Consider the following 11,954-nt stretch of genomic DNA (forward strand, 5'->3'; position numbering starts at 1 on the left):
CATTGCAGGTAATGGTACTCAAGGATATAATGGCGACTATATGTTGGCCACCTCTGCTTCCTTATATTATCCTTCGGATGTTGCTGTTGGTCCAAGTGGAGAAGTTGTCATTGCTGACACCAACAACAACAGACTAAGAATTGTTTTTACCAATGGAACAATTATTACTCTTGCTGGTAATGGCTTGCAAGCCTTTTCAGGAGACGGAGGTTTAGCCAATGCTGCTTCACTGGCTGGACCCACTGGCATTATTTTCGTCAAAGACGGTATTCTTATTGCCGACGCTTTCAATGCAAAAGTTAGAAAGCTTCAAACGAAATGTTTTGGTGTCTTGAAAAACGCATGTAATGGTCATGGTTATTGCGTAGCAACAGATACATGTGTTTGTGATTCTGGGTACACCTTTGGTCCAACATGTCTTTCGAGTACTCCTACAATTTATACTTTAGCAGGAGGTAATGGTGAGTTTGTGGATCCACAAAAACTTGGAGTTCTCTCCACTGGTGAAGTCATTGTTTCAGATGCCAATGGAAATGCCATCAAGAAGATCCATTTGGATGGCAAGGTCACCACAATTGCTGGCAATGGTGTTGCTGGTTTCAGCGGAGATAATGGTCCAGCTTCTCAAGCTTTATTGAATCGTCCTTATGGTATTGTTATTTCTCCATCAGATGAAATATTCATTGCAGACAGCAGAAACCATAGAATTCGAAAGATTGATGTGAACGGTACAATTTCAACAGTTGTAGGAAATGGAGTCAGTGGATTCAGTGGAGATGAAGGTCTTGCCACTTCATGTTCTCTCAACACTCCAATGGATGTTGCGTTGTCTTCTTCAGGTGAACTCTACATTGCCGACATGTACAACTACAGAATCAGAAAAGTATATTTGAATGGAACCATCAACACTGTGATTGGTTCTGGTGCTTCTGGATATATAGGTGATGGTGGTCTTGCAATTAATGCTGCCCTTGCTCTCATTTATGGTGTTACTGTCACATCCAATGGAGAAGTTTACATTTCTGATTCATTCAACTTTAAAGTTCGAAAAGTCGACACCAATGGAATCATCACAACCGTTGCTGGTAATGGTGTTCAGGGATACAATGCAGACAACATTTTAGCCACCTCTGCTTCCTTATATTATCCTTCGGATGTTGCTGTACTTCCAACTGGTGAAATGTTGATTGCTGATGCCAACAACTATAGGGTCAGAATTGTCTTTCCAAACAACACTATTACAACACTTGCTGGAACTGGTGTCCAAGGTTTTAGTGGAGATTATGGTTTGTCCACTTTGGCACAAATCTCTGCACCAACAGGTTTAATTCTTACCAACCAAGGTATTATATTTGCTGATGCATTTAACGCACGAGTTCGAGTTCTTACTGATGGAAATGGTCTCAAATGTTTCGGAAAATTTGCCAGAGATCCAAAAGTTTGTTCAGGACATGGTATTTGTGCTACAAAGGATTCTTGCCAATGTTTGCCTGGTTGGAGTGGACCAAGTTGTGATCAAGCAAGTTGTGTTGCACCTGAAATGGGAATCACTGTTCCATGTTCTGGTCAAGGAACCTGTGTCAATAATACTTGTGCATGTTTACCAAACGTGTATGGTCCTTTATGCTTCATTAATACCCGAATTGAAGCTCCTTCATATGTAGCTCCAGTTTATGGCTATCAAGCTGCTGCGAATGTGCAAGTGTCTCCTTTTATCAACCAAACCTATAGTATCAATTATAATTGGTATCAAACTTCTGGTCCTGTGATTTCTAATCTTGCTTCTATTGCAACTAATGGACTGAATAGTCCAACATTGCTTCTTCCATTCAGATTCAATAATTTGGCACTTGTGAATGGACTGGTAGCAGGTAACACGTATGGTTTTAGCCTTAATACTACAGTTGTATTCTCCTCTGCCACAGTAACCATCAAGAATGACGTTTCTGTGTTAGTTCAACTTGATCCAACTTTAACTTTTACCTTACAAGATGCAAAGACCAATCAAAGTATTACATCTGGAACTGCCGGACAAACAATCTTCAAAATCACAATTACAAGCAATTCTAATCCTTACAGCGACACAGACATCCAATATGGATTTGGTTATTATGATTTAACAGGTATCATTATTTTGACACCATTATCACCTGCTCCTGCTACATTCACATTACCATACCTCTCAGGAGGCTCAGCTGATTTATACGTTGGTACCTTTGGATCAAAAACTATGAGTGTTCAAAAGTTGACCACTATATCCCTTTCCAGTCCAATCAATAATTTACCTACAGATCAAGCTTTAAATGTCATCCAAAATATCATCTCTCCAAATTCATCTGTGAGCGATATTTTGAGTGCATCCTCTCTTTTGAACACTCTTTCAACTACCAATGCCACTGAAATTGCAAAGAAGAGTGCAATGAGAACGAGCATCATTCAGAGTATTTCCAACATGGTTGGTACCATGGAAATCAATACTGCCTTCAAAACACTTTCCTCTGCCACTCAGGTCCCAAGTGAGCTCAGTCCAAGTACTTCTAATTTGGTCATGGACACTTTGGTATCCACCACTCAAGCAGGTCAATTTAATAGAAATTATCTTCCTTCACTTGTCGGTGTTGCTTCTAACACAATTCTCTCATCATCCTCCAACAAGACAGGTGTATTGATACATTCCGCAGCCAAAGCTCTCATTCCATCATTGGCGAGCTCCGAAGTTATTTCTTCGACAAGCACAAACTTGGATGTTGCGTATTTCCAATCTCCAAACTCAAAGGTTAATATTGGAGGTCAAAATTCAATGGAGCTGATACAAAGACAACGATTTAATTTGGGATGTTATTTTATTAACGATTTAGATGAAAGAGGAAAATGCCTTTTTGGAGGTTTTTTTACTTATCCTCAGACACAAAAATCCTCGAGAGCTGTTATTTCTGGTAATTACAGAATTGTTTCCAAGATTGTTGATTTTAATGCATATTATGCAAATGGTTCACTGGCAACAAACTTCACTATGGGTGGAACTATACGTTTAGGATTTCTTTTCAGTTCTTCTTCTGGTTATGTTCCAATTTGTGCCACATTTGATCCAATCTCGAACACTTTCAACACAAACGCTAAAATCACAACAACAGTGGTTAACTCAACATTTGTCTATTGTGACACCAACAATGCCAAGGGAAATGCATTGTTGTTACAACAAGCAACACCCAGTTCTCCACAGAAATCTGCAAGAACATCTGGACGTGTCTCAATTGCCACAAGTAGATTCCAGTTGAATTATTATGCAATTGCAACAACCACTGCTCTACTCCTAATGTCTATCATTTTATTGTAAACTGGAAACTCAAATAAATTCTATTTCATTGCTCTCCCAGCGATTATGAAACATCAAATGAAATGTGTGTGTCACAGCCAATACGGACCATGAATAATTTAATATGCTTATTCCTCGTCATACCACTCGTCATTGCACTCCACTTCCTCCTCATTCAACATTAAATGGACCTTGCGATTTTCCCACAACAAAGTCACTTCAATGTCAGAGAATTTTCCATTTCTCGATTCTGAATTAACATGGAAGGTGTGTTTTCCCTTTGGGAACGTTAGACATGTGCCTGTAAAAACATATAGTCCATTACTTTTAACATCCAAATCATCACAAACCAATTCCAAATAAGTACTATATTTTAACATGTCATTATGAACCATTCTCAAAGCAACAAGTACTTGGCAAGCCTCGCCAAGAGTCAAAGAAAATTTTTGAGTAAGAATTTTGGTTCCAGTCTCTTCATCTTCTGTCACAAGATCCTTATCATCATGAACAAGAATTTGTTTGTAGATTGGAAAAGTTGAGGATTTGTGAATGGCATGTAAAAGATTTCGATCGAATTTGAATCCAAATGCATTCTCTTCCTTGTACAAGTAATCAATGTTAGTGAGATGGCCAATAGCCATTGTACGAAAATTGTCAATGACATCATCTAAGGAAATCCAAAAAACACCATCGTCAGGATCCAATACTTGTTTTTTTCTTCTCCCTCTCGAAGAATTTCCTATATCACTGGCAGTGTCCTCATTGAGTGGCAAAAGTCCTGTGTTTGCACATAATTGCTGAATCAGAGAAAATGTTTCAAGACTGCTTGTGTTGTTCAATTCTCTTCGAACTTGATCGGTCATTTGAGGAGAAACATCAGACCAGTCACCTTTCCACTCCGTGTTTCCCCATGGATTTCTCAATTTGACCAATTGATGACCCTTATATTCACGTGCATCCACAAGTGCATAATAATGGCCTCCAACAATACCTGTTTCTGAAACAAACTCGTCTCCCAATCCAGAATGATCTTCAGTGGCGAAACCAATCATGTTACCATTGTTAAAAGCAGTCAAAATGCATTCCCAAATTTCATCTCGTGACAATCCACCACCCCCATCAACATCTTCAATTTCTTCTTCACATTCCTCTTCATTTTGATCGTCTTCTTCATATTCTTCTTCATTGTCATCATCATCATCCTGTTGTGTACGTAATGCTTGATAATCTTCATGCTTACAATTCTTTAACAATTCGAATTGAGGCACACATCCAGTAAACAGATAAATACCCAATGTACCATCGCCTCCTTCGACCTTTGAGTAACTTCCAAACAATTTAGCAATAGCTTTTTCAACAATGGTAGGCCATAGTTCATTGGGGTTTTTAGATCGAACGACCATGGGTTCTCCTTCACTCGTGACAGGCACATAATCATCCACAGTAACATTTTTCCATTCATTTCTCCAAAATAATCTCAAAGTATATTGACCCATGGAAATATTGAAACGAACAAAGAGATGAGCAATTAAATGAGGAAATCTTGCAACTGCTGCCAATGAGCTCAATAACCAGCAATCTCCAAATTGTCCTTGAATAATATCTGAAATATCAATACCATCAATGATTAATTGTGGATTTTCACACAATTCCGATGCTCGTTTGAATGAACCATAATTATTTTCTTTCATTTTCTTTTTGGAATGACCCAAAGATGTTTCATTGGGTGGAAATTCCGAATCGGTAAATGGTTCATTCAGTACAGTAGTACCTGGTTGGAATAATGATGATGAGTATTGTGGATTGTGTTGTTGTTGTTGTTGTTGAGAATGTTGATCAACAATTAATTGTTGTCCATAATACGACGGTGGAGTCGTCCATGACACAGGTTGTGATTGTTGAGGTGAGAATTGTTGTACATGAGGAGGATAGACGGAAGGTGTCTGTAATAATAATGATGGTTGTTGTTGTTGTTGATAAGCAGAAGGAATATTGTAGGGTTGTTGTTGTTGTGAGATGAAATTATTGTTATTCATGATTGTTGGATATTGAACTTGTTGTTGCGTTGGAGGTTGTGGTTGAGAGTTTGGATAGGAATAAGTCCATGATGATGATGGTTGTTGTTGTTGAACAGAAGGATTCATAGATGATGATGGTTGTTGTGGTTGATAGGGATAGCTCTGAATATACGATGGTTGAAAGTAGCAGTTCGGGTTAGAAACTTGTCCATACGGATACTGTTGTTGTTGTGGTAAGGATGGTTGGGCATAATATGGTTGTTGTTGTTGTGGTTGTCCTGGTTGACCATAAAGTGGACCCTGTTGTTGGTTCTGATCCACAGTGAAATGGGGTTGATGATTATTGTTGTACATTTTTTTAGTGATCGCCCTTTCTGAATTCGTACTCCTTTGACAACCCTGACACGCGAATTGATCAAGAATAATTCCCAATTCTCATGAGGTTGTTATTAAGGAAGAATAAATTATTTTGATCAAGCGTTGTTGTATACAACCTGTTTGTTCATGAAACACCATTAAACTATTATTTATCGAGTGCGCGAATAAAAAAATACCAAAAAAATACCAGCAAAATGCCAGAAATAACGTCTCCTTTGGCACCACCACCGTCGTTGGCATCTTCGGAACAACAAGAACAAGGGTATGCCGAGAAGGCATTATTGAACCATTTAATAGAACTGAGAAAGAGTCATAACAAAGCAGGAATAACCTTATCAGTGTTACCTATTTTTTTCGCATTATCGTTCTGCTCTTCGGGAACGTATTGGGTCTTTCTTTGTGTGGCGGCTGCGGAAATTGCTTTTCAAATAGCATTAAATACAATCATCACGAGTACTCTAAGAGGATTTTTGGCAACGAATATCGTGCGAATTTTTGGCATGATTCTGGTCCAAATATTAGTGTACATGCTATTCGGCCCGCATTTTCCTTACCATGTTCTTTCTACTTTCAAAATTCTCATCACTACAAAGAATTTTTGTTTCAATTTGAGGTTTATGCTTTTGGCAGGATTTGCTCTTGTATTGGGCTCATGTACAGCCATGCTCATTTCATTTTGGAATTGGAAAGAAAATATGACGCAATTGGAAATTGGACACTTTTACTCGAGACTAGCAGAAGTATTTATTTTGCAAGTGGGTGTTACTTTGGGAGCATACATGTTCTCGGATGCATTATTCAAAACGAATCAAGAATTCACAAAACAACAAGTGGAAATTGCAAAAGAAAAAGTGAGAAGTTCAGAAAAAACAAAATTCATTGCTAATTTGAGTCATGAAGCAAGAAATCCTCTCCATTGCATAACGGGAAGTTTGCAAGTGTTGCATCACCAATTTGAAGGTGAGAAATGTGTTAATGGCTGTAAGCATTGCATCCTAAAAAACTCTTCAATTTCTGAAACGATGGAAGATATTAAGGAAAATGCCAATTTACTCTTACATATCTTATCTTCATCTCTACAGATGAGCTCTCTTGAAATTGGATCAACAGTAATGAAATCAGAGCCATTTTCAATAGTTGCTCTGGTGGATTCGTTAGTTGGCCTCTTTTCTCATCTTTCTCATGAAAAGAAAATTGCGTTACATGCTTTTTGTAATGTTTCTTCTTTACCATCAACCCTCAAAGGAGATTCGATTCGAATTAGCCAGGTAGTAATGAATTTGATTTCGAACGCCATTAAATATACAAAACATGGATACGTGAGAGTGAACTGTGATATTTGCACTGAGCAAGATTTAACAGAATTTGACAAGAACATTCGCTCTCGATTGGCTCAAAATTCCACTTTTGTTAAACTTGAATGTATTGATACAGGATGTGGTATTTCACAAGATCAAATCCATAACTTGTTTCAGCCTTTCCATATAATAGAAAAGCATGAAGACATCAAATTAGGATTTGATCAATATTTTAAGCAAACAGAAAACATTAACAAATTAGGAGAGGGTGGAAGTAGTTTGATATACACCAATAGAAATGGGCTTGGGTTGAGTATTGCAAAGTTACTCGTTGATAAAATGAATGGCCAAATAACGGTTAAAAGTGTAGCTAATGAAGGAACCACTATGACCATAATTTTACCACTGGAAAAAGCAGAAGGAAACCATGACCTCAAAATCCCTTTAGAAGCGAATCCTACTAAAACAGCCTGGATCATTGATAGTGATGGATGCTTTAGAGATGTGTTAAAATGCTATCTAAAATTATTTCAACTATATCACGAAATTCTTGAATTCGAGAACAGTCAAAACATTGCATCATTATTGCAGACAACCACTCCAGATATTGTATTTCTTGTGGAATCAGAGTTTGAGCGTATATGCAACGAATGTCCAACCCTCAATTTTGTCATAACCACCGATCGAGGAGCAAGACGCAAATATTCAGATTCATGCTATCTTTCAAAGCCAGTGAGATTTAATGATCTTCGAGAGACATTAGAGAACTTCATAGATGTAGATGTTCACAAGTTGAAAAACGACGAAGAAACAAGACAATTCAAAGAACTCGACGCCAATGATAACGACATCAAATTTGATGAATATTCTGTCTTGCTTGCTGATGACAATGATGTGAACAGGAAAGTACTTGAGAAAATGCTGAAAATAATTGGATTTAAGGACATAGATCAAGCAAAGGATGGTATGGAATGTTTTGAGAAATACAAACATAAATCATACAATCTGATTCTATTAGACTGTGTGATGCCAATTTTGAGGTATGTATTAATTTAGTGTTAAGAGAAATCACGAGATCATTAAATTCAATAGTGGTAAAGAAGCTTGTGAAATGATACGACGAGCAGAGCGCCAAGGCAATTATCACACAACAGCAAGTATTGTTGCTGTAACTGCGAACACATGGGAATTGAAAGAACAGCTGTTGTCTCAAGGTTTTGATGAAGTTGCATACAAGCCAATAATGTTACAAAGTTTTAAGGAGCTCTTGGTGAAAGTACTGAAGAGCAAACGGTAATCTGTAGTCAGTTTTTTAGGTGGCAGTGAATTTTGTGCGGCTATTCCGCAGGGTTTCAGTGAAAATGCATTCACTCGACTACTAATCGCTATTTCCTTTTTCTCTCAAAAATTCACAGCTGTGCATATCACATTGAAAAAATTATTGACTATTGACATATAACAATCATCATGATGGCAACAGAATCATTAGCGAGCATAACACCCATGGAATCTCTTGTGAAGAATTTTATCGATCTAAATATCAAATCAATTATTTCGGATCCGAATGTAGACAGATCACAATTAGAACAATATGCCGCTTTTCCACTTGATGTTTCTCCAATTCATTTGGCTACTAAGAAGGCATCTATTTGTAGTTTGGACAAGGACGTCATCTCATTCCTCTTTCATGACACTGGATACTCTGAAAGAGCTCCTTTTCACGGAAATTCAAAGTTGAAAAAGTTTGTGGCGTGCCATACCATATTAGCATTCAATGTTTATGATATTCACAGAGATAATTTAGATGTTGACAAAGCTAATCATGAGAAAGCTTCTGTTGGGGAGGATATTGAAAAAGATGACGGCTTAATGACATCAATTTTCGAAATAATCATACAAGAAAAATTTTCAGTTGTGTGGAATCATCGTAAGGAATATGCGAATAGCTATCATTCACTACTCATGAATAACAACTTTGTATTGCAGCTATTGGAAGAATTCAAACCAACATCTCCAGGATTGTTGGACAAGAGTGACATGCTGGCTTTTTTATTCGCCAAATTGAAGGCTTTAGATTTAGAAAATGCTTACTATCCTAAAGTTCACTCCTTCTACGAAAAGTTGTTTTCGCAATACTCCATTCAAAACATTTGGAAATTTGCAAAGCTGGCATTCTTTGACAGCACTCGGTTCACGAACGATGATTTTAAATATGCGAGAGAACATAATGAATACAAAGTGTGGGCAAGTCCAAGACAAGTCTTTAAGGAATATCACATTTTGGATGCAATCAGAAAAGCACCCTTTGATCAGTACCGCAAGGAGCCTCACCATGGTGGCGGAGACGATTGTATAATTCTTTAAATTAACATAAACTTTCCATTGCGATTCGAAATTCCTATTGAAGTTCGAATCTCAAAAAACTAAGCGAGACTTTAATAATCAAAGCTCTCAACAACAATATTCTTGGCATGAACATTCAAATCTTGCATGGTCCTAATCATACTTTCATTGAAAGGACCGGGTCCGCATATATACACTACCCTCTCCTCGATATCTTTAACAGTGTCCGTAATAATCTTCTTATCCAGACGTTGACATCTAATTAATTCACCCTTAACATCTTTCTCTCGTGTGACACAGAACAACAGCTGATCGATCACTTTTTCTTGTAGCAAATTTTCTAGCTCTGACCTGAAAGGTATCTCATTTTGAAGTTTTTCGCTGTGAATCATAACTATTTGAGGTTTCGAATCTTGTGTTAGGATTGATTGTTTTAAGCTATGGGACACTCCGCGAATCATTGAAATGAAAGGAGTAATGCCAATTCCTCCACTCAGGAACAAGACTTTCCATTGAGCATCTTTGTTTTGTGACTTCTTTTTCATTGTTACATAATACGACGTTTGCAAAGTGAAATTTCCTTCAATTCCCATTAAAAACAGCTCATCTCCTGGTTGGGCATGATCATGCAACCATGTACTTGTTGCTCCTAAATCCTGTTTTTTTACAGAAATTTCAAAGTAGTTCGTATCATTCATGTCTGTGTGAACATGAGGAATTGTGACATATTGTGCTGATGACACAGTCCAACTTCTCATATATGGATGTTCCAAAGATAATGTAAATGTCGCATATTGTCCAGGTTGTATGGAAACTGTCTTATTCTCTGAAATTTTGAATCCAAAGGTTTTGACTTCATCCGTAATTGGAATAATTCTTTCTAAACGAGCATGCACAATTTCTTTCTGGTGTTTCTTCTTCATAAGAGGTGCAACATTCACCACTGACAAATATTTGGGATTCAATTTCTCCAATTCATTGGAATCATTGAGTAATGGATTGTGAGAGGACATGGAAACAAATTGCCAAATAAAAGGACATGAATGTTGAAATAACATCCATCTTTTGGTGTGAAAAAGAACTGTTCGATCACTTCCATCCAAACTTGTTCCAGGCTCTCTCCATAATATTTGAATATCACCAGTGAGATGAAGCAGATGACCATTTTCGAAATCTACAAATAGCAGTCCCGCATTGGGACAATTGACAGTATTTCCCAGAGTTTGAAACATGCCTTTTCCAACATAATCTCCCCAAACTAATGTTCTACGATCCAAGACTCGAATGAATCCAGGTCTTCCTCCTCGATGTGAACCTTTGCAAGCACAAAACAGTTTGAACCAAAATTCCAGAAACTCTTTGAACATTACTTACAATCAGCTCCAACATGTTTGTGAATCGTTGCAATCATCATGGTATCAGATCCCACAATAAAATTAATCACATCCTCACTCAAGTACGTTGTTTCATCTCCCAATGTAATTCTCCTATCAGCCAACAATTCATTCACCACCACTCCTTTACGTTCTTCACTTTCTTGATACAATTTCACCACAGCTCTCTGTTGAATATATTTCGGGCAAGTCGAGAAGGCCTCACACACTTGTATTTCAAATCCCGATGCAGAGAGTCCTTTCGTTAAGATTCCATTCGTTCTATAACGTTTTCGAGATTCCAAATCAAGAAAATTCAAACTCACCAGAGTACCAGCCTCTCGACACGATTGCCACATGGGATCTTGTGCATGAGGAGCTTTCAATATTCGAAGGGTTTTACCATCCTGAGAAATATCAACGAGTTTTTCAAAGTGTTGGGCATTCAGGTAATTGAGATGAAGCCATGAATCACCACTGGCCACATTACATGGATCGTATAAGGAGCATAAACGTTCTTCTTCCGAATCTTTACCTTGAGGCTCAACAATGGTAGAGAGAGGAATCCATGGATAATCCTTCTCCTCCATATACGAAGGTAAATGAGAGTCTTTCAGAAAGGAAGGCTTTTCAACAATGTGTTCCTCTTCCAATACTTTCAATTCAGTGGGACGAGGAGAAGCCCATATGGCCGAACACCAACATTCATTCGTTTCAGAATTATATGAGGCTACATACACGACCATACGATTCGTGAGGAAGTGATGAAATTCTTGAGGAACATGACCTGTGATTTTACGTGGTCCGAGAGCATTGGCAAATTCAAAGGTATTGGCTTTCTTTTGAAATTCAATTTCACCTTCATGGAATATGGAAGAGGGTTTCCGTTGTTCTTGTTGTTGTTGTTGTTGAAAGGAAAGAGATGAGGAACGTGGTTCCTGGATTTGAGGAGAAGGGGTTAAGGAAGTGGTAGGAGCTGTTGGATTGGTCATTGGGCGTTGTGTTTTTAATGATCATGCACTGAATTTCAAAATTGGATGATCATCTAAAACTATCATCACCACGCCTCATAAAAAAGTAATTAGGCTGATATGGAAAATAGCTGAATATTGTTTGACCAACAACAACAATCAACACCAGCGATGTGTTTGTACAACGCCACACCATCAGAATGGTAAACCTCATTTCTAGTTTCGGCTTGGTAGATGAAAGGAAATTTCATGATCTC

General features: G+C 37.8%; 5 protein-coding genes across 5 annotated transcripts; 3 read left to right on the top strand and 2 right to left on the bottom strand.

Moving 5' to 3' along the window:
* C9374_008560 (uncharacterized protein) lies at positions 1-3,337 on the top strand (the record flags this gene model as incomplete). The annotated part of the gene is made up of 1 exon (XM_044698650.1): positions 1-3,337. A coding segment is annotated over one exon (3,337 nt), but the record flags the coding sequence as incomplete, so codon positions are not given.
* A 107-nt stretch (positions 3,338-3,444) lies between these two features.
* Positions 3,445-5,688, bottom strand: C9374_008561 (uncharacterized protein; the record flags this gene model as incomplete). Its single annotated transcript, XM_044698651.1, has 1 exon — positions 3,445-5,688. The coding sequence occupies one exon, from the start codon at positions 5,686-5,688 to the stop codon at positions 3,445-3,447; it is 2,244 nt and encodes a 747-aa protein (XP_044545201.1).
* Positions 5,689-5,906: 218 nt separating this feature from the next.
* On the top strand, positions 5,907-8,307 carry C9374_008562 (uncharacterized protein; the record flags this gene model as incomplete). Its single annotated transcript, XM_044698652.1, has 2 exons — positions 5,907-8,050; positions 8,103-8,307. The coding sequence occupies 2 exons, from the start codon at positions 5,907-5,909 to the stop codon at positions 8,305-8,307; spliced, it is 2,349 nt and encodes a 782-aa protein (XP_044545202.1).
* Positions 8,308-8,477: 170 nt separating this feature from the next.
* On the top strand, positions 8,478-9,374 carry C9374_008563 (uncharacterized protein; the record flags this gene model as incomplete). Its single annotated transcript, XM_044698653.1, has 1 exon — positions 8,478-9,374. One exon carries the CDS (start codon positions 8,478-8,480, stop codon positions 9,372-9,374), a length of 897 nt encoding a protein of 298 aa, XP_044545203.1.
* A 71-nt stretch (positions 9,375-9,445) lies between these two features.
* Positions 9,446-11,718, bottom strand: C9374_008564 (uncharacterized protein; the record flags this gene model as incomplete). The annotated part of the gene is made up of 2 exons (XM_044698654.1): positions 9,446-10,668; positions 10,728-11,718. 2 exons carry the CDS (start codon positions 11,716-11,718, stop codon positions 9,446-9,448), a joined length of 2,214 nt encoding a protein of 737 aa, XP_044545204.1.
* Between the last annotated feature and the right edge of the window lie 236 nt (positions 11,719-11,954).

The sequence above is a fragment of the Naegleria lovaniensis genome (assembly GCF_003324165.1).
Source record: "Naegleria lovaniensis strain ATCC 30569 chromosome Unknown tig034, whole genome shotgun sequence".
NCBI classification, from domain to species: Eukaryota; Heterolobosea; class Eutetramitea; order Acrasida; family Naegleriidae; genus Naegleria; species Naegleria lovaniensis.